At 38.1% G+C, this 22,549-nt stretch overlaps 1 protein-coding gene across 13 annotated transcripts in view; it reads left to right on the forward strand.

Annotated features, from left to right (window-relative positions):
- GK (glycerol kinase) overlaps positions 1–22,549 on the forward strand; it is an 81,967-nt gene that overhangs the window by 52,458 nt on the left and 6,960 nt on the right. For 11 of the 13 annotated variants that reach the window (XM_010358168.2, XM_030933715.1, XM_030933717.1 and 8 more), the window contains 8 exons: positions 5,201–5,243; positions 5,698–5,778; positions 16,719–16,797; positions 17,616–17,712; positions 18,208–18,292; positions 18,815–18,935; positions 19,045–19,188; positions 21,967–22,047. In XM_010358168.2, coding sequence (XP_010356470.1) covers positions 5,201–5,243; positions 5,698–5,778; positions 16,719–16,797; positions 17,616–17,712; positions 18,208–18,292; positions 18,815–18,935; positions 19,045–19,188; positions 21,967–22,047 — 731 coding nt within the window. The remainder of the gene's footprint in view (positions 1–5,200; positions 5,244–5,697; positions 5,779–16,718; positions 16,798–17,615; positions 17,713–18,207; positions 18,293–18,814; positions 18,936–19,044; positions 19,189–21,966; positions 22,048–22,549) is intronic. The other 2 variants (XM_030933716.1, XM_030933719.1) reach the window with 1 other exon arrangement.

The raw sequence follows: 22,549 nt of genomic DNA on the forward strand, positions 1-22,549 counted from the left end.
AAGCAAAGCTGTTGGGTTTCAATGGGAGGAAATAAAAATTACAAAAGATTATCTTAGTAATGAGATGCTTTGAAAAATGAGCAGTATTGGAGGGTACAGGGAACATTGAACAAAGATACGTATGGGGAAATAGAAGACTTTGTTTAGAGAATATAGAGAACATTAGAGTAGGGAAGTGACAAAAAATATAAAGCTAGGATCATGTTGTGAAGCCCGATATTTCAGGCTAAGGAGCTTTTCTTGATAGACATTAGGAAACTTTTGAAGGCTTATGAGCTGGTGTTCAGAGATGACTGGAGTTGTCAGTAGCAGTCTTGGGTGAAGTGAGGAAAGACTAGAGGCCAAGACGCCATGGAGGAAGCCACTATAGTGTCCTGGTAATGAGCACATGGGCTCAGAAGGATGGAGACAGAGGGAGGCCATGAGTGAATGTGCATGGCACTGTAGAGGAGAAAGGGAGGGGAAGTAGGTATGTCATCTAGGTACCTGGACCCTGTGGTTAGGCTTACCCAAAGTGGAACGGGTCCGAGTAGAAGAATTTCTGTTCAGGGCATGTTTGTGGTGCTGGCACACTGTATGTTGCACACATTTGGAAATGTGGAATAAGTTCTGTATAGAAATAGAAATTTTTGGCTAGGCACAGTGGCTCATACCTGTAATTCCAGCACTTTGGGAGGCCAAGGCAGGTGGATCACTTGAGGTGAGGAGTTTGAGACCAGACTGGCCATCATGGCAAAACCCCGTCTCTACTAAAAATACAAAAATTAGTTGGGTGTGGTGGCAAGTGCTTGTAATCCCAGCTACTCAGAAGGCTGAGGCATGAGAATTGCTTGAACCTGGGAGGCGGAGGCTGCAGTGAGCTGAGATTGCATCACTGCATTCCAACCTGGGTGACAGAGTGAGACTGCCTCAAAAAAAAAAAAAAGATGGAAAATTTGGAATTTCCCTAGATGGAGGGGATTTTGAAGCAGTAGAAGTAGAAGAAATTACCAAGAAAAAATACACAAGTAGAGGAGATATTTACATAAGTAGAAGTAGCAGGCACCGGGATAGAGAAGTCAGAAAAACAATGCAGTTATTCATTTTTTGTTTTATATATATATATGAGATAGGGTCTCGCTCTGTCATCTAGGCTGGAGTGCAGTAGTGAGATCTCAGCGTACTGCAGGCTTGACCTCCTGGGCTCAAGTAATCCTCTCCCCCTCAGCCTCCTGAGTAGCTAGTACTACAGGTGCATGCCACCACACTTAGCTAATTTTTAAATTTTTTGTAGAGATGAGGTCTTACCATATTGCCTAGGTTGTGTCAACTTCCTGGGCTCAAGCGATCCTCCTGCCTCAGCCTTCCAAACTACTGGGATTATAGGCATGAGCCACTGCACCTAGCCTGAAGTTATTCATTAGTGTGGAAATCCAGGGTGGAGATATTTATGAGGGAGGCATGGTCAGTAGCACAAAACATTATTAAGAGGTCATAGAGGCTGAGTACCAAGAATGGACCATTATACATAGAAATTAGGTCTTCATTTGGTGACTTTTTTTTTTTTGAGATGGAGTCTCGCTCTGTCACCAGGCTGGAGTGCAGTGGCGTGATCTCGGCTCACTGCAACTTCGGTCCCCCAGGTTCAAGCAATTCTCCTGCCTCAGCCTCCCAAGTAGCTAGGACTGCAGGTGTGTGCCACCACACCCGCTAATTTTTGTATTTTTAATAGAGACGGGGTTTCACCATGTTGGCCAGGATGGTCTTTTTTTTTTTTTTTTTTTTTTTTTTTTTTTTTTTTTTTTTTGAGGTGGAGTCTCGCTCTGTCGCCCGGACTGGAGTGCAGTGGCCAGATCTCAGCTCACTGCAAACTCCGCCTCCCGGGTTTACGCCATTCTCCTGCCTCAGCCTCCCGAGTAGCTGGGACTACAGGCGCCTGCCACCTCGCCCGGCTAGTTTTTGTATTTTTAGTAGAGACGGGGTTTCACCATGTTAGCCAGGATGGTCTCGATCTCCTGACCTCGTGATCCGCCAGTCTCGGCCTCCCAAAGTGCTGGGATTACAGGCTTGAGCCACCGCGCCCGGCCTGCCAGGATGGTCTTGATCTCTTGACCTCGTGATCTGCCCACCTCGGCCTCCCAAAGTGATGGGATTACAGGTGTGAACCACCACGCCTGGCCATGTGGTGACTTTTAAGAGTGAAATTTTACTAGAATGCTCAAGATAGAAGCCTGATTGCAAATGGTCAAAAGAGATGTAAGCAGGTAGGAAATCAAAGATATGTGCTTTGCAAAAATACAACCATCCAGGAATGGTAAGAGAAGGACATAGTTTGTGAGGTTAACAGGATTATGTAACATTTTGGGAATTTTGTTTGATTTTCTTTGTAAGTTACGGTAAGACCAGAGAATGTTTCTTTGGAGTCTGAGCAGAGAACAGATGAAAGTTGTAAAATAAATGGGGTATAAGTGATGGGCAAGACCAAACAAGAGGTTAGAGAGACTGGGATTGAAAATTTCGTTAATTTCTCCCAACCTCAGCGGAGAGAAAATGACAGTCTGCTCAGAATTCAATGAAAAGCCCATCTCTGTTTCAGAGTGGGGGAAGAAATTATGGATGATTCTAATTTTTCTTTCAGCTTAGCTGTATTTTCCGATTTTTCTAGAATATTAAAAAAATTGATTATTTGAACATTAAATTTTATTTTTCTGAAAGAGCACCTAAGATAGCTGTCTCATTTATCCAGGAGTGCTGATTGAGTGTGACAAAGTTTTTACCTCCCTCATAGCTTCCTCCAGGGTCAACCCCCCTGCCCCTGTGTGCCATCTTTGTCACACCTCTTTGGGCTGCTCAGTCCTGATCTGATAGTCATGAAGGAGAGCAAGCAACCTTTACCTTTGCAGAAGTTGGAAAAGTGAGACATCTTTCTGGGATGTTTGAACAAAGTACAGTGTTCTGTGAGTACAATGTACAGTGAGGAAGGCAAGGTAGATCACGTAAATGCTGAAAGCTCCATATGTGCTTGATGACTGGGAAGAAAGAACAATAAAATTTAAGAGGAAAATACTTGCATGTGTACTGCTTTAAAAACTGTGGCATAAATATAGCAAGGAAGTCTCTTCATATTTGCTAATACTCATTAATTGTTTATTAAGTATACTCACTTATGAATTCACTTTTATTAAGTGCCTTGAGTCTTCTCATCAGTTTTGCACTGAGACACATATGCAACTGTTCAGTATAGTGTTTATATGGATGCTAAATTGGTACAGAGTTCTCCTTTAAAAAGCATGAAATAGATAATTAACTTCCATTTTTATGAATATTTATCACAGTAGATTAACTTGAAATATATAGCTTTTTCAGTGTGTGGCAATAAAACGGTATAGTGATTTTGTGTTTTAGTTTGTAAATGTGTTACCTGTACCTAGTGTTATTTGACAAGTGTCTTTACAAAATTAGATATTAGTCCCATGCTCCTTGAATTTGTCACCTGCTCATGAAGCAGGCCAAGAATATATTTGGATGAGAGGATATAGACTATCCTAGGCTAATCCTTATTCAGAACAATGGTACCTGGAAAAATGTCAGAAAACAATTTCTCTTGGTGTTGTGTTTGTTGCACAATCAAAATGCAGCTGATGGGATCTTTTGAATTAGTGCTGACTGGTAGTAGCTTCTTCTGGGATCCTTCTGCCAGCTCCTGGACTGAGTGCTGTCCCATCTTTCAATTGCTGGAATGTCACCAACACAGTTAGAACCCTGGTGGTGGCCGGGCGCGGTGGCTCAAGCCTGTAATCCCAGCACTTTGGGAGGCCGAGACGGGCGGATCACGAGGTCAGGAGATCGAGACCATCCTGGCTAACACGGTGAAACCCCGCCTCTACTAAAAAATACAAAAAAAAAAAAAAAAAAAAGACCTAGCCGGGTGAGGTGGTGGGCGCCTGTAGTCCCAGCTACTCGGGAGGCTGAGGCAGGAGAATGGTGTAAACCCAGGAGGCGGAGCTTGCAGTGAGCTGAGATCCGGCCACTGCACTCCAGCCTGGGCGACAGAGCAAGACTCCGTCTCAAAAAAAAAAAAAAAAAGAAAAAAAAAAAAAGAACCCTGGTGGTGCAGGGCACAGCAGCAAGGCCCACGGGGAGGGAATGCCCAGCTTGGGCAGAGCCAAGCAAGGGTGACTGTAGCAACCTTGTTACCCCAACTCATCTTAACTGTTCCTCTGTGACCCTTATTGGTATCACTTTGGGCCACTTATCTGCCTGGCACAAGTCAAAACTACCTATTAATGTCCAAGGGCCAGACTTGCTGCAGAGTCCAAAGTTTATATTGATAAGGCTGCCACAAAATAAATTCAGTTCTTCTGTAACAGCCATGTTACATTCTGGCTCTGATTATCAAAGGTAGACCTTAAATTGCCTTCCCTTCCATGCCACTCTTGTCCTAACTTTCCAACTACACCCTCCCACACACTGTATCCAGCCTCCCCACGCTGCCTGAAGATAGTGGTGTTTCTCGGTTTATGACTGTATTAATGATAGAGCTAAGCTGGCTGTCAGTTATGATGCTTCACTCCACATGGATTAGTAGTAACATAACTATGACAGAACTTAGAATTTATTGTAATTCAGTGGTATTTTATAAACACAGCCCTGGCCTAGGACTGACTAAACACTAAATACTATATCTGCATTTTTCTATTAAGATTGCACTGGCCAGGCACAGTGGCTTACATCTGTAATCCCAGCACTTTGGGAGGCCGAGGGGGGTGGATCATGAGATCAGGAGATCAAGACCATGGTGACTAACACAGTGAAACCCCGTCTCTACTAAAAATAGAAAAAATTAGCTGGGTGTGGTGACACATGCCTGTAGTCCCAGCTGCTTGGGAGGCTGAGGCAGGAGAATCGCTTGAACTCGGGAGGTGGAGGTTGCAATGAGCCAAGATTGTGCAACTGCACTCCAGCCTGGGCAACAGAGCGAGACTCCATCTCAAAAAAAAAAAAAAAAAAGATTGCTCTAAGTACATTTTCTTCTAGGCTGATTTCTAAAACATTGCATGAAGATATATGATTTTTGTTAACTTTAGGAACTTTTATAAAACTATAATATAATTACTTTTTGGACTAAATTATATGTCAGTTTTGATCATTTGTATTATTAATGTTTCATTATTTGCTTTCAGTAAAATTGTCTTACTATTCATTCTCCCTTCAACTCTAGGTATGGAACAGGATGTTTCTTACTATGTAATACAGGCCATAAGGTTGGTTCTTTAAATTAAAAAATTGATAAAAGTCTTTAAGTTCATATAAATAATGCTTGAACATAATTTGCTATTAAATTACTTTTAGTCTTTAGCTTTTACATAATCTTTATCAGGGTTTAATTTAGAGCTCAATACAAAATTTGAATGGTTCTAATAAGAACCATTTTAGGCTTTTTGAATTTTATATGTGTGTTTTTAATTGTATTGGTGGGAAATCTAGACTGAGACCTCGTCAAATTCTTAATGCAAATCTAATTTGAAACAAGGAATAAACTTTTTATACAGCTTAAATGTGTTCTTAATTCTGATCATTTTGACTATATTTATTTTTAAAAATTGGTTTATTGATTGCATTATTTTGTACCTATGTTATTATAACTTTAAAAACATATTCTCATGTTATCTTTTCATTTTCCACTACTGAAATCTTTTTTTTTTTTCTTTCCTACAGTGTGTATTTTCTGATCATGGCCTTCTCACCACAGTGGCTTACAAACTTGGCAGAGACAAACCAGTATATTATGCTTTGGAAGTAAGTTCTTTTTAATCAATATGGATAATATGACAAACATTCAAAGCTAATAAAAATTACAGTGTTTTCTAACACTTTTCTGGTAAATCTTAATACAGAAGACTCAAAAAGTTCTGCTTTCTTGGCATTTGATTGAGTTGAAGGAACCTGAGACTGACCTGAGACTGTCAGGACTCACAGGAGACCTTGATTAGATTGGTTCCTCAGTTCTTATGCCAATTAATCGTGTCACCTTAGGCATATTACTTGAGAGCTCTACAATGTAAGGTTGTTTTGTTGTTTTTTTTTTTTTCAATCTCTAAAGTTTAATTGGATTAATGTGCTAACATTTCTTTCATCTTGAAAATTCTTTGTTTTTATAAATAAAATGCTCCAGTGTTCCAAAGAGAACCCTGGGCACAAAAAAGCAGAATAACTCTCTTCACTTGTCTCCTCATAAAAATAAATTTTGTGTAACATTTTGATATAGAAAAGAAAGTGAGGAGATTTATGCCACTTATCACTGGAAACATTTATTTCAAACATGTTTGTATGTTGTAGTAGGACTATGCCAGCCTAAGCCTGTAGGATATGGTAAGTTTGTGTTAGAAACATTTATTTATAAAGTCAAATAAATAGTATTATTTTTGTAAAATTAGATACATTTCTTATAAGTGTTTCTATATAATTAATTTTGAAATGGCTACCTTATAATGCACAAGTATACACTTGATCTGCAAACTTATTGAGGCTCATTTTTTGGAGTGTCTGATAATAATTTGGTCACAAGGTAAAGACTTCTAGTTAGAGTTAAAACATTTTATTAGTCATTATGCCTAGCACATGAAGAATATTAGTTTATTTCTATTTTTCTCCCTTCCCCAACCCATAAACACTATAATATCTCCCCCCTGCTCCTTTTCTATGGATGGAAGCATTTGTGAAAACTTAGTCTGTATATTAAAGGTATCTTAACACTTCTCATAACTTAAAATCCTACAAGCCCTCTCCCTCTCTACTTACCATCTGTGGAGAGTGCATAGCACAACACTAGGCACATAGAATATGCACTTGATAAGTGTTACCTATAATATAATAAGAAGAATATGATTCTGCCTTTTTTCTTCTTGCATAGGAAACAATTAGTGCTTTAGAATTACAGGTGCCTTAGACCTGGGACAGGCCTCAGGGACAGGGGTCACCGGGTCTTAACTCCCCTCCCAATATGAAAAGCCTTCTCCTGTCTCCTTTACCAGTCCTTTACCAGTAGCCATCCAACTTCTATCTGAAGACAGCACCCAAAGTTGCTTCTTAATAACACCTCTAGCATTGGACCTGCATTGGTTGTCAAAAGCGTTCCAACATTGGAGGCTGCGGTCAGTTTCTCTGGGTCTTCCTCCTCCAGGGTAAACTGACCCAATGCCTTGATCTCACATGGTTTATGGATGCTTTATAGTTCTGAGCTCCCTTCATCGGGTGCATTGCAATTCATGTCGTCCAGAATGGAATATAATATTCTACATCTAATCTGACCTGTACTCAATCAATAGGGTGATTTGTGCCTCTCCTACCATAAGCGCTACTTTTGCTTTTCTAGCCTGAGAGTTCATTAATTTAGACTAGTAACCCCTTCATATTATTGGCCCTGGGAGCATATGCTAAAAATCCTAGCTTGTTTTCAAATGAATCATTGTCAAACCAAGTCTGCTCCGTTCTGTATTTGTGTAGTTTTTTTGTTAAATCTAAATTCAGGTCTTTGTTTCTTCCTGTTTAATTTTATAATAGTGATTTTAGCCTATTCCTATATAGTCTGAATTCGTTTTCACTCTTTACTGTTACTCTTTCAGTTTTGTCTCATCTAGAGATTTAACAGGCATATGCTTATGATTTTGTTTCAATTTATGTAATGCTTTTAGATGCTTAGAATTGTAAAAGCTGAGAGAGACACTAGATCATATGACAATATACTTAGTTACACCCTCCTATCCCCTTGTTTTACACATGAGGAAACTGAGATTAGAAAAGTGAAATTGGAGTCCCTTGGCCAGGTAACTTTTGACAACACTAAGTAGCAGATCCAGGATGCACATCCAGATGCTTGGACATCAAAACCTTGATGCCTAGGCCACCCTGCTGTACCATTTCCTTCCTTGTAAGTCTGGAAGTTCTGGGCTCCAGTCTACCAAGCCCAGTGTTGTCGTCCCTGCATCCAGCTTATGTCCCTTCCTTCATCTGCTAACCTAGCAGTCTCAGCAACAACAACAACAACACACATACGCATACTAATATGTTAACGGTGTAGTTAGAATTCTTTTCTTTATGTTTTCTTACTTTTTTTTTTTTTTACAATTAACAAATATTTAAAAAAATTAAACCAAACCAAAAAACAAGGGTGGGGAATAATGCTAGATTGGTAAGACTTTTTATCAGTAAACTCATGCTAATTTCACTTGGTCATACTAATTCCTTTTTTTGTAAATGCTTACAAAGTATATATTTAATAATATTGTCTTTCATTTGATCAATTATTGTTAGTCTTAGAAGTTGGAGATAGGAACATTTTAGTCTTTATGCTCTTTAAAACCTGAAACTATGGCTACCCATCTTCAGTCTTTTAGTCTTTTTTCATTCTTCCTCTGCTGATTTGGGAAGAATAAGAAGCATTTCTATGTTTTTATTTTGGTGATTTTTTTTCTTTTGTGTATACCCTTAGATTTTTTTTTTTTTTTTTTTTTTTTTTTTTTTTTTTGAGGCGGAGTCTCGCTCTGTCACCCGGACTGGAGTGCAGAGGCCGGATCTCAGCTCACTGCAAGCTCCGCCTCCCGGGTTTACGCCATTCTCCTGCCTCAGCCTCCTGAGTAGCTGGGACTACAGGCGCCCGCCACCTCGCCCGGCTAGTTTTTGTATTTTTTAGTAGAGACGGGGTTTCACCGTGTTAGCCAGGATGGTCTCGATCTCCTGACCTCGTGATCCGCCCGTCTCGGCCTCCCAAAGTGCTGGGATTACAGGCTTGAGCCACCGCGCCCGGCCTAGATTTTTAAGACATTATTTAACCATATATTTTTCTAAGCGTGTATGTCATTATTTGATATTTTTAATCTCCCAACCATGATGAAGACCTCTAATATTTTATTCTACCTCCTTCATCACCAATTGTGTTATTTTATTTAAAGCTTTCATTTCCCCCATTTTGTTCAACATGCAATAATTACTATTGTTTTCTTGGCAGTCCACAATGAATCATATTTATTGACTTATTTTTCTTAGTGTTTTGTGTCCAGTATCATTTCTTTCGTCTCATACCTTTTTTATTCCCACCTACTTTTTTTTCTTCTTCTTCTTCTTCTTTTTTGCTGAGGGGCATCCTTCTATATTTCTTTTAGTAATAGTGTGGGATAGTAAGCCTATTCTTTTTAGGTTTGTCTTTATTTTGCCGTCACTCTAAGGATTAGTATAAAAGCCTATATTAATTGTTTTTCCCACATCCCTTCTGGCCATTTTCGATGCTGATGAGACCTCTGCTGTTAATATGTAGTTCATTTGTAGATAATCTGGTTTATTGTCTGGGAGTTTCTAACATTATCTCTTTATCATTGATGTTCTATAGTTTTACTATGATATGCCTGGGTTTGGATTTATTTTTATTTATCCTGTTAGGTACTTGGATCCAAGTCTGTCTTCAGATCTGGAAAGTTCTCAGCAATTATCTCTTCAAATATTGCTCCTCTACCATTACCTCCATCCTCTTCTGGAATTGCTATTGGATGAATATTGGAACCTTTCAACCCATCATCCATGTCTCTTAACTGCCCTTTTATATTTTTTTAATCTCTTTGTTTCTCTGTGCTGCATCCCTGGTGAGTTTCTCAGTATCTACCTTCCATTTCCAGATTCTCTCTTTAAAACAAACAAGACAAAACATAAAAGCCTTTTTTGTATTGTGAAATATAAGACACATACAGAAAAATGAATTAAATATCAATGTACAACTCGAAAAATTACTATAAAGTCTCATGTAACTTGTTCCTAGAACGCTGCCAATCCCAAGAACCTCTATTTGCCCCCGATCACAACTTCCTCCCTCTCCCTGAGATAAACATCAGCCTGACTTTTATCATAATCACTTCCTTACTTTTCTTTGTAGTTCTAACACTTAAATGTGCAGCCCTGAACACCAGAGTTTAGTTTTGCATGTGTTTAGTATTTGATATATTAAAAATATAAAAGAGAGAGAGAGCATGTGCATGCATATCTGAGTCACTTAGTGTGCATTTTTTTGTATTTTTTGATCTGGCTTCTTTCAGTCAACATTATGTTTGTGAGATTCATCCACAGTATTATACATAGCTGTTTTTTTCATTCCTTCTTATTGCTATATGAAATTATTGAAGTTCAGTATTTATTCAGCTGTTGATGATATTCGAGTGGTTTTCAGTATTTGGCTATTATGAAAAATGCTGCTATGAACATTTTTGTATATGCCTCCTGACGTAAATGTATTCACCTTTCTGTAGGAGTAGAATTTCTAGGCCATAGATTATGTGTGTCTTCACTTTGAGTAGATAATGCAAACCATTTTTCACAGTAGATGTGGCAAGTTGCACTCCTACCAGCAATGTGGGGGAGTGCTAATTTACTCATCATCTCTATCTAATCTAGAGTTTACCCCATCTATTACATTTTTCATCTTATTTAATATTTTCATTTCTATAGTTTTTATTTGGTTATTTTTCACATCCACCTGATTTTGTTTCAGTTCTCTGTTTTTATTTTGATTCTTAATTTCATGTTTGTTTATTTTTAAAATGGAAGTCATTTCCTAATTTATCTCCGAATACTTAAAGCATACGTATTTTAAAATCTGTGTTAGGCCGGAATGAACTCTAGTCCAGCTGTTAAGTTTGTTGGATTTCTTTCTTTCTTTTTTTTTTTCTTTTTTTTTTGAGACGGAGTCTCACTCTGTTACCCAGGCTGGAATGCAGTGGCCCCATCTGGGCTCACTGCAAGCTCCGCCTCCTGGGTTCACGCCATTCTCCTCCCTCAGCTGGGACTTACGCTAATTTTTTGTATTTTTAGTAGGGATGGGGTTTCGCGTGTTAGCCAGGATGGTCTCGACCTCATGACCTCGTGATCCGCCTGCCTCGGCCTCCCAAAGTGCTGGGATTACAGGCGTGAGCCACTGCGCCCGGCCTTGTTGGATTTCTTAATACAAGAGTTCTTCATATAATTTAGAATTGTCACTTCCAGCCTTGTCTTCCATTAAGCCATATAGCCTCAGTCAGCAAATACACAATTGCTTATTTTTCTAGCATTCCTACACAAGTAAGAGAGCGCCACCTAGCCCCTGGCTTAAGCATTGAGCCTGATTCTTTCTATTCCCTGTCTTACACAAAACATTTTGGACCCCTTTCTTCTGGAGGAACTAGTTCCCAGCCACCACTCCTAGTCCCTGACACATATAGAAAAATAAATCAGAAGCCATCATGCTCGTGGCTTCAGTCCTGTTTGGTTATGTGTTTCCGTGTCTGTCCACGTAGATGTTATTCTGTATTTGAGTCAGCATGTTGTTTCAGTTTTCTCTTTTATATAGTGTCTGTTATCCTCTGTGGTTAGAACAAAGGGGATTTTTGAAGTACACACTCATTATTTCTGCTCATGTAAGCATCTGCGTCTTCTTTTTCATCAAAAGAGAACTCTTTTTCTCTCTCTGAAGTCCCTGGCAGGTGATACTAAGGCCTGACATTTTAACACCTCTAATTCTCATTTTCGTTATTTGTAAAAAGAAATTGGGGTTCATGATCCTTAAGTTGTTCTGTGACATTAAGCTCATATTAAACTGGTTAAATTTGTCCCACCCTTTCTAGTTGGAAAATATTTCTCAGTAGTGGAAGAGACTGGAGCAAAATAGAGCCATTGAGTGGTTCTGTCTTCCCTCTGGCATCCTTGTTCCTCTTCTTTTTCCAAATACTGTTTCACAAAACAAAAATCCTTTTGGGAACTTTTAATATGATTATGAACTTGAGCTTACTTATGACTTGAGACTTCCATGTTCCGTGTTTTGTCACTAGAATATAGATTTCCCGAGGCCAGGATACTTGTCTATCTTGTTTACCACTCTGTCCCAGCAGGCTGGCAGATAATACGTACCCATTAAATATTGTTTAAATACCGAATCCTATGTTAGGCCATTTTTTTCTTTTTAAATATGAACTTCAAAGAGGGTTCCCTATATCGCCTTATTGGTTTCTTTAAATGTCTCTTCCCCTATTTTTTCTTTGGTATGGTTTAACAATTATAGCATTAAGATTTCCTTTTTAGAGTTTTTCATCCTTCTTGAGCTAAATCCCGATTTTAGGTATAAACCTATGTAGTAGATTATCTATTGCTGTGTAACAAGATTACCACAAACTTAAGTGGCTTAAAACAACACATGTGTTGTTTCTCAGTTCCCATGGGTTCAGAATCCAGGCACAGCTTAGCTTGGTACCCTGCTCAGAATCTCACAGGGCTGCAGTCAAGGTGTTGACTGAGGCTCTTCTGTCATCTGAGGTTTAATCTGCTTCCAGGTTCATTCAGGTTATTGGCAAAATTCAGTTCCTTGTGGTTGTCTGCTTCCTTAAAGTCAGGAAGGGAGGGAATATCTCCAGCAAGACAGGCACAGTAAATCATGTAATGGAAGCACGTACACATCACCACACATATCCCATCACTTTTGACATGTGCTCTTGGGTAGGAGAAAGTCACAGATATCACCACACTCAAGAGGCGGTGATTATGCAAGGGTATGAACATCAGGAGGCAGGGATCATGGGAGCCACCTTAATTAAAAGTCTATCTGCCACAAGCATATAAACATTGTTTATGAACTTTTATAATGTTCTTTCTTGAAAAGTATACTTTCTGAGCAATAAATGCTTTTAATTGTAGTTCCCCAACTTGTTACTGAAGTATTAATGAAATCTGTTACATTTCAAAAGTAATGTTGCTCCAATTCAACTCTTCCCTTGCTCTATGCAATTAAAAATGCTATAGAGTTAGACACTGCATTTGTAATCTAATATATACAAATTAACTACATTATAAATTATATATGTACAGATACATGGCACTGTAGTATACACAAAACTGTGTTTGCTATGCCTGATGGATGATTGTAAGCAATTTAGGGTAATCTTTACTTTACGTGATTTTTCTTCATACTCACCAAGTTTCATCCTAATTGCCTTGTAAGCTACAATTCTACTGCATCCTGAAATATCCTGCTTTATTTTTATACTGTTTGTGGCAGTGGCATTCATGTCAAGGAGCTTTTGAAGAAAAATGTGTTTGCCTGCTATGACATTACATCAGATCTACTTGATTATTTTTAATTCAATCTTCGTATAGCCTATTTCTTAGCCTTTCACTTTCCAGGCTACATGTCTAGTTTTAAAATAATTTATTCCTCTTGCCCTGTTATAATTTAATTCATTATTCTTTACACCCTCTTACTTTCATTGCATCTCCCTTAGTGTACAACTGTTAGGCTTGCATGCATCTTTTCCAGGGAGTCATAACCTAGAACAAGGGCTGATTCAAATTTGTAGATGATATACTAAAGTATTGGATCTTTATACTTAGGATGTAACTTATGGCAACTTAATTGATAACAAGTAGATAGTCACCTTCTATTTATCACTTTAGGTTTTGGCTGCTATACTCTTTTCCTGTCCAGCTTTGAAGCATTATACCATCTTCCATTTTGTTTCCTGCCTCTGAATTCAGAAGACCACATGTCTTTTGTGAATTTAGAGGTGTCTCTCATTTTTATTTCTTTAAAAGCTAAACCATACCATGTATTATATCTTGACAGCAAAATTATTTACTTTTTTCAGATAAGTGTTTTTATCTACCTTTTATTGTGTTATATTGAATCTAGTTTTTCAATCACAACAAAACACTTCTGTATATTCCTGATGACAGAATTTAAAAACAATTATCTCCTGGAGCCTTAACAGTGACTATGTATTTTTTTCTTTTGTTTTAATCTAAATGATACTCTGATTCTCAACTAGTTACCTCTAATCAAAACCTTGATTTTCCTTTTGCTAAAATCATATTGCTTCCTCTTAAAAATATGGTGTAAGCATGTCACATCCTATCTTTTTCAATGGAAATGAGGTATATCAGCATGTGGTTTCCTAGAGTATAAAGTCCCACTAGCTGTGCCACAAAATCACTTTACTAGACTCCTAGCACAGTGGCTTCTAAAAATTCAGTTTAACTCTACTTGCCTAAAACAATTATGTATGCATTTCTTGTTAGATGCCATTTAAGGACAGTGTCTTTGAGAGTATAAGGAGGAGGGACACCTGTTTTTGTTTTTGTTTTTCAATTAGGTCTAGAATTATACTGCCCATGGCAGCCATGGCCACATGCAGCTATTGAGCACTGGAAATGTGGCTAGTCTGAATTGAGATGTGCTGTTAAGTGTAAAGTGTATACCAGACTTCAAAGATAGTACAAAAAAATAAAATATCTCAAAATTTAATATTGATTTCGTGTTGAAATTTTTTTAATACATTAGGTTAAATAAAATATTAATTTTACCTTACTTTTACCTTTTTAATGTGGCAAAAGTGTAAATTACATATGTGACTCACTTTATATTTCTATTGGACAGCACTGGTCTGAAAACTCTTACGTATTTACTAATATTTGGCAGCTGCTATCTCTGAACTGTCTGTTTCCAGGGGAAATTTGAGAGTAAAGTTCTTAAATCTCTTTAAACCAAAATTTTACTTAGTTCTCTTGAATGATCCCACTAAGTACCTAAATACGTAAATGTGTAAAACTTAATAAGTACAACAAGTTCTTTTAGGCAGGGAATGAGCTGTGTTAGAGTCCCTCGTAAGGTATTTGTTGAATTGTTTTTGTCCCATTTTTAAAGCCTTGTCATATTTGCACAGCTATGTCAGATCTGTTCCTCAAATACTTTTTGTGGTTAAAAAGCCATTTTATATATGTAGTAATACAGAGTACTGTATGTATGTCTACATATATAAAAATGTATAAACGTATAAACATATAAACAGAATACAGGCATTCTGTAGGTTTGCAGTAACATAGTAACTTCTCATAGAAGCTATGAATGATGGAATATACCAGCATATTCATTCTCTAGTTTACTTACATCTTGACAACTGACAACAAGAAGGCATGACCATTTGTAATTCAGTTAATAGAACTGGGGACAGGTCCCTACATTTAGTATCACCTGACATTTGGTTTGGAGTGACTCTGTGGAAGTAATTTACATTAATAATCTATATGAATGAACTATCAGAGCTAAAAAAATTTTCTTGGAATTCCTAGTGGTTTGTGCTGATATATTTTTTTTTTTTTTGTCGTCAGGATCTTTTTATAATAGCTTTATTGAGATATAGTTCATATTCCACACAATTTACCCTTTTAAAGTATACAGTTCAATGGTTTATAGTAATACTATATTTACAGATTTTTACAGCCATCACCACTATCTAACTTTAGAACATTGTCACCACCCCAGAAAGAAACCCCATAACCACCCCCTATCCCCTAGCCCAGGCAACCACTACTTTCTTTTTCTATGGATTTGTCTGTTCTGGACATTTCATATGAATGGGATCATACAATATATGGTCTTCTGTGCCTGGCTTCTTTCACTTTGCATAATGTTTTCTTTTCTTTTTTTTTTTTTTTTTTGCGATGGAGTCTCGCTCTGTCGTCCGGGCTGGAGTGCAGTGGCCGGTTCTCAGCTCACTGCAAGCTCCGCCTCCCGGGTTTATGCCATTCTCCTGCCTCAGCCTCCAAGTATCTGGGACTACAGGCGCCTGCCACCTCGCCCGGCTAGTTTTTTGTATTTTTTAGTAGAGGCGGGGTTTCACCGTGTTAGCCAGGATGGTCTCGATCTCCTGACCTCGTGATCCGCCCGTCTCGGCCTCCCAAAGTGCTGGGATTACAGGCTTGAGCCACCGCGCCCGGCCCCCACTTTGCATAATGTTTTCAATGCTCATCCATGTTGTAGCATGTGTTAAGACATCATTCCTTTCATAGTCCAATAATACTCCATTGTATAGACATACTGTGTTTTATCTATTCATCAGTCACTGGTATTTGGCTGATACTTTAACATTAACAAAATTAATGAAGTCAATATTTACATTTAGTAAGAACCTTCACATATATTCTCATATTGAGCCTCACAGTAGTTTGTTTAGGTAAGTGTTGTCATAGTCATCATTTTATAGGTGAAGAAATGGAGGCTCAGAAAGCCTAAGTAACGTAGGCAAGTTACTTAGATTAATTTACTAAGATTAACTTACTAAATTACTTAGATTAGTTACTAAGATTACACAGCAATTAGGTACTAGAACTGGGACTCAAAGCCAGTTTATCCGACTCTAAAATATGTTTTTATCGTTATTGCCACAGCTCTAGGTGATTTTGTTTTTAAAGAAAAATTACTAGCTAGCTTCTTTGCTTTTATTTATTTATTTATTTATTTATTTATTTATTTTTATTTACTATACTGTTAGATATGGGAAACAGACTTGAAAAAACTTTTAATGTGGCCTCTCCCAGTAATTTTATGAATAATATGGCAATATATTTCTAAGTGATAACATACTTCAATAGCTTAGCAACAGACAGAAAATTGTTCAAGAAGCAAACTGACCAACAGATCTCGATGTCCACCTATAGGGGCAAATCCAAGGGTGTGCTGGAAGGCTCACTTGTTTTCCCCATCCCATGAAAAACTTTTATTAGTGACTTAGACAAAACTATGTTTGTATTAGAAGACCTAGTTTATCGTATTTGTCGGAGTCCCAAAATGAAAACTGAATTCTGTCCATCTGGTTGTGTCATACACAGAATATGCTCAATGAAAACCTTTGATCGTGATAAAATATATTCTGTCTTGGATTCCTTTTTTTCTTTAGGGTTCTGTAGCTATAGCTGGTGCTGTTATTCGCTGGCTAAGAGACAATCTTGGAATTATAAAGACCTCAGAAGAAATTGGTGAGTGTGTTCTAACAAAAGGTTAGAAAATCTGAAAAATGACACATTTCAGTATTTTATCTCTGCAATCTGTGAATACTTATGCTTTGCCCCAAATGTGATCCATAAATTATATAGATCCCTAGTATGAGTTTGACTTATACAAAAGACTATTTTGTAAAGATTTATAAAACAAGGAATTGTCATAATTAGTGGTGGTTATTAATAAACTGGCAATGTAGGGCATAAAAATTATCCAAGTGTAAAATTGAACACTGGAGATTGCCAGAAGCTGCAGATAGAGAAGTTGAGTTAAATTTATCTGATGAGAAAGAGCTTTAATTCTTAGATTCGAGTGAGCATTAAAACTCTGGTACCTATAATTTAAGTATTAATACGGCTGTTTTCAGTCTATAGATAGTTAGTTTGAGCTTCCCTACTCACTCTTTCATCCGCTTGTTTAACTTTGCCTGAAGGTGAGACCATCAGAAATACATTTCTGATTAGGGACACACTAGAGGCCACTTTTTCATCTCCTAGTCAGCAACCTTAAAAATAGTGGAAATGAGCTAAAATACCTTAAAGAAACACATCTATCTGGTTCCTTGATTTCTTGAGCTAGGCTACATTTTAGTAGGGGGTATTTAATGTGGGAGAAACTCGTTTTTGTTGATCCTAGCATACTACTGTAGTTAGCAACATTTTGCTCTACCAATGAATTGGAAACCAAAACCCCTGTCCTAATTTTTCTAATTTTTAAAATAGGTGTGCTTATTTAATAATACACAATATTTGTATGATTTTTGTTTTGTTTTGTTTTGCTTTGTTTTTAATGTTAGAAAAGCTTGCTAAAGAAGTAGGTACTTCTTATGGTTGCTACTTCGTCCCAGCATTTTCGGGGTTATATGCACCTTATTGGGAGCCCAGCGCAAGAGGGTAAGTATTGAAAATGTGGTGTGCTTTTGGGGATCTTGATTTATTTACTAAAGTCATTAATAACTAATTAGTTTCTTATCTATTTTCAAATAATTATAACATGTTGAGAAAACCTTTTCTTTTTGGAGAATATAATTTCAGAAACTTTAAGCTCCAAGAAGTTATGAATCAGCTGACAATAACCCCTGCCATATCCATATTCATGTTATCTTTTATCTTCAAGATGTCTGCAAGTTGTATAGTGAAGGGACATCTTCATAATGAATATTGGTTCAGTTTTACGATGCCAGCATCTCTTCAAATGCATCATAAACTTTTTCATGTATGAATGCAGAATTGTGAAATATAAGGTCTTTCTGAGTTACTTAATGATTGTGTCCAGTTTTCTCTTCCTGGACACTTCTGTCTACCAAATTTGACCTTTTCATATTTGAGATATTTCAAATTGATTGGTTTATACCATTCTAATCTGAAAATCTTTGTGCGTATTTTTAGGATAATCTGTGGACTCACTCAGTTCACCAATAAATGCCATATTGCTTTTGCTGCATTAGAAGCTGTTTGTTTCCAAACTCGAGAGGTAACAAATACAGGCCTGTTTTCTTGTACTTAGTTCACTTTTATCACTCTTAAGTTATATGTTAACGCCTGAGCTTTATTCAGTACTGAAAATGTAGTTAATCAAATATTAAGGCTACCTAAATACTAATCTAAATATAAGCAGGGTTTTTTCCCTTTTTCCACCTGTCATTACCTTCTAAGTTCCTGTTCCCTGTCAGCCACTGAGAATTTTATGGTTGTGGGGAGGCTGAGTGGCACACATTAGGCAAAGGAAATAGCACAAGCATAGGCATCAAGGCAGAAAAACAGGGTACCAAACAGAGTTGTATAGCTTAGCTGAATATCAAGGTGAATGCAGAGGTGTAGTGAGAGAAAAGGTTGGCTGTGAGCAGATCAAAGAGGGCTTAGAAGACTAGAATAAGAAGTCTCAATTTATTCCATAGGCTCTTGGAAGCTCTTGAGAGTTGAGTGGAGGATTGCCGTTTTCAGAGATGTTACTATGAAATAGATTTATAACATTAATTACACTGGTTTATTTAAGATTTTGGATGCCATGAATCGAGACTGTGGAATTCCACTCAGTCATTTGCAGGTAGATGGAGGAATGACCAGCAACAAAATTCTTATGCAGCTACAAGCAGACATTCTGTATATTCCAGTAGGTTAGTAAGTCTTCATTCCTTTAAACTCCTGGAGTAATGTTTCTTGGGGAAAACTAGTTCTTTGGGCATATGTAACCACAAAGATGTTGATGGAACTCTCTCCCCTCAGTGAAGCCCTCGATGCCCGAAACCACTGCACTAGGTGCTGCTATGGCGGCAGGAGCTGCAGAAGGAGTCGGCGTATGGAGTCTCGAACCCGAGGATTTGTCCGCCGTCACAATGGAGCGGTTTGAACCTCAGATTAATGCTGAGGGTACATTTAAATAAGGAAATGTTTAGTGATAATACTGTGAAAACGACCTTAGTGCATGGGAGTTTTGTTTTTCTGTTTAGTTAAAAGTTAAGGAACCGGCCGGGCGCAGTGGCTTACGCCTGTAATCCCAGCACTTTGGGAGGCCAAGGTAGGCGGATCACGAGGTCAGGAGATCGAGACCATACTGGCTAACATGGTGAAACCCCGTCTCTACTAAAAATACATTAAAAAAAAAATTAGTGGGGCGTGGTGGCGGGCACCTGTAGTCCCAGCTACTGGGGAGGCTGAGGCAGGAGAATGGCGTGAACCCAGGAGGTGGAGCTTGCAGTGAGCCGAGATCGCGCCACTGCACTCCAGCCTGGGCGACACAGAGAGACTCCGTCTCAAAAAAAAAAAAAAAAAAAAAAAAAAGTTAAGGAACCAAGTAAAATAGTAAATGTTATCATTGCAGATTCGGGTACTAAGCATATTGGGCTTTACTGAATAAATGTGAATGACAGAAATCATTGCTTATCAAAAGAACTTATAAAATCACTTTTTTTTGCTTTTAATGTTTGTGGTCCTTTAGTGTAGGATAATAATACTGCCACACTGTCGGGTATAGCTAGTTAGAACAGCCTTTTTTAAAGTGAGAAGGAAGATGTATCAGCCACTCATCCCTAATGTCTATACCAGATCATCTTTGGTGCCAGTGGTCCAGCTTTAGGACATAATTAGCTGGGTTAAGAGACACTGGTAACTTTTAAGCACAGCAGGACTAACCTGATGAAGGCAGCAACAATTTAAGTAAGTGAACATTAGATATCTGATTTACTGTACTAACTAAGCTAAGCCACAAGCTGTGATCAGCACTTTCACTGAAATGTAGTGATGCCGTTCTTAAATTTAAATAAATGTAGAAAAAATAAGGTTTTATATATTAGAATTGGTTTTATAACTTTTTAAAAACCTATGCATAAAATAGCATCAGCTGGGAATGGTGATATGTGCCTATAGTCCCAGCTACCCAGGAGGATCTCTTGGGCCTAAGAGTTCGAGTCCAGCCTAGGTAACATAACGAGACCCCTGTCTCTTAAAAAAAGAAAGCATCAAAGTGGATTTTAAGATATTGGGAGTAAGCTTTCAAATGCATTTTTGTTTGGTTTTCTGGGAGACTATGCCAGTGTTTCTCAATTTTATTCATTCAACATATAAGAAAATGAATTATAATACTAGTAATTTTATAGTCAGAGTATACCATGTACCTTGATTTAGAAATATATTTCAACATCTGATATTCTGTCATTTTTAACTTTTGCAATACTGGATGAAATATGAAGTTAAAAAATGTTTCTACTTTTCAAAAAAAAAAATCAACTTTATAATAAGCAAATAATGTCCAGAGCAGGTATATGGCCTCTAAATGCCAATCTCACTCTTAAAGCAAGGAAGCTCTATGTCAAGACAGCCATCTCCATTCGTAGGAGAGCCATCTTTGCTGGTGTTGAAGGCCTTAGCCTGGGGTTGATCAGTCATGCCCTATTGTCCTCCCTCTCACCAGCCCTCACTCCTCCCCATAAACGAATGGGCACCTAGATATAAATAGTACATTTTGCCAGCAAACAGTTGTTTATAGCCAACCACAGGCCAGAGACTGTACTGATGCGGGGATATAGAAACGAATAAAGCCTTATCTTCTTACCTTCTTTTGCCCTTCAGAAGATTAAAGTATATTGGGAGCAGTAGACAAAACCATAACAATTCACTGTGGTAGCTGACATCCTGGGGTGTGTGTGAAGAGGGTGGGAGGATAGAAGTGGGGCACCCAAAAGCTCTCTGAAGTGAGTAAATCTTGAGCCTCGTCTCCTGGGTGTTGCAGGCCTCAGGTGCTATGGAAAGTCTGGGAGGCTTGAGAGAAAGGTAGCCCCACATGAGGTTCACCACCCTTAGAAGTACAGCATCAAGCTCATTTTTGTTTAGACTTTCTGTTTTGGATTTCCACCTTTAAAAAATCTTGCTTTAAGATGCTGGGGTTAGGGGGCATGGGGCTAACTCAGAGGAATGCAATTCAAATCTTATGAGAAACCAGTATTTGTTAAATCCTCTGACTGAAATAAAAACGCCTCCTTCTAGTCTTCCCACATTACTGCATACCCTTTTTCTCATACTCTTTTCCCTAAAAATGAAGAGAAAACACATCAAATGGGATTCCCCTTTCTAATTCATTACCACTTGTTTGTGAGTGGCCCAGTCTGCATAGCAGGCAGTCTGTCTGCCAGTCTTCCTTTACCCTGCTGAATTTACCCTATCCTGTTTTTGTTTGTTTGTTTGTTTGTTTTTGAGACCGAGTCTTGCTCTGTCACCCAGGCTAGAGTGCAGTGGTGTGATCTTGGCTCACTGCAACCTCCGCCTCCCAGGCTCAAATGATCCTCCTGCTTTAGCCTCCCGGGTAGCTGGTACTACAGGCAGGGTTTTACCATGGTGCTCAGGCTGGTCTCAAACTCCTGAGCTCAAGCGATCCTCCCTCCTCACCCTCCCAAAATGCTGAGATTACAGGCATGAGCCACCACACCCAGCCTCCCCATGTCCTGTTTCACTCCAACTTCCAAGCAAGCATCTCTTCCAGTCACTGGCAGTCATCAGCAACCATGTGCTTTCAAAGCTAAGTTCTGCTAAAGCCCCACTGCAGTTTAATGTATGCAATAATTTGTGAAGAATGTTGAGGGATAATAAGTATGGTACTTAGAACATCTCAGCAAACTACCTTTCATATGTGTTTTTTCTACCTTCTAATTCTAGAAAGTGAAATTCGTTATTCTACATGGAAGAAAGCTGTGATGAAGTCAATGGGTTGGGTTACAACTCAATCTCCAGAAAGTGGTAAAAATGTTTTTGTTTATTATTGCCACATTTTCTTAGTATGTTAAATAGTTATTTAAGTATCTAGCCATTTACACATAGCCAGCTCTGAAGCAAAGTATTATCGTATGTCCAGAGATTCTAACATTTTGAAAACACTTTAAAGTTCTAAACACGAAATGTAAATTATCAGGTTGATATACATACTTAACTCTATCCTGCCGTATCTTTCCTTATTAGTTTATTCTTGGTACTTCAATTGACAACTTAGTCTTCCAAGAGTAAAATTATTTCTAGTTTCTTCTTAATGAAAAAAAAATCAACTAGAGTCTTCATTTTTTTCCCCGTCTCCTCTTACTTTACCTTTTTGGGGGGCTGTCTTTATGACTTGAACCAACTGAAAGCTGTATTAATTTCAGAATATATTCTGCTACTTCCTAGGCTGATTCCAAGTACATAATGGGAATTCCTTTGGAATCAGAGAGGAAGAAATATACCAAACATAGTAAATTCGAACTCTTAT

The sequence above is a fragment of the Rhinopithecus roxellana genome, chromosome 7 (assembly GCF_007565055.1).
Source record: "Rhinopithecus roxellana isolate Shanxi Qingling chromosome 7, ASM756505v1, whole genome shotgun sequence".
NCBI classification, from domain to species: Eukaryota; Metazoa; Chordata; class Mammalia; order Primates; family Cercopithecidae; genus Rhinopithecus; species Rhinopithecus roxellana.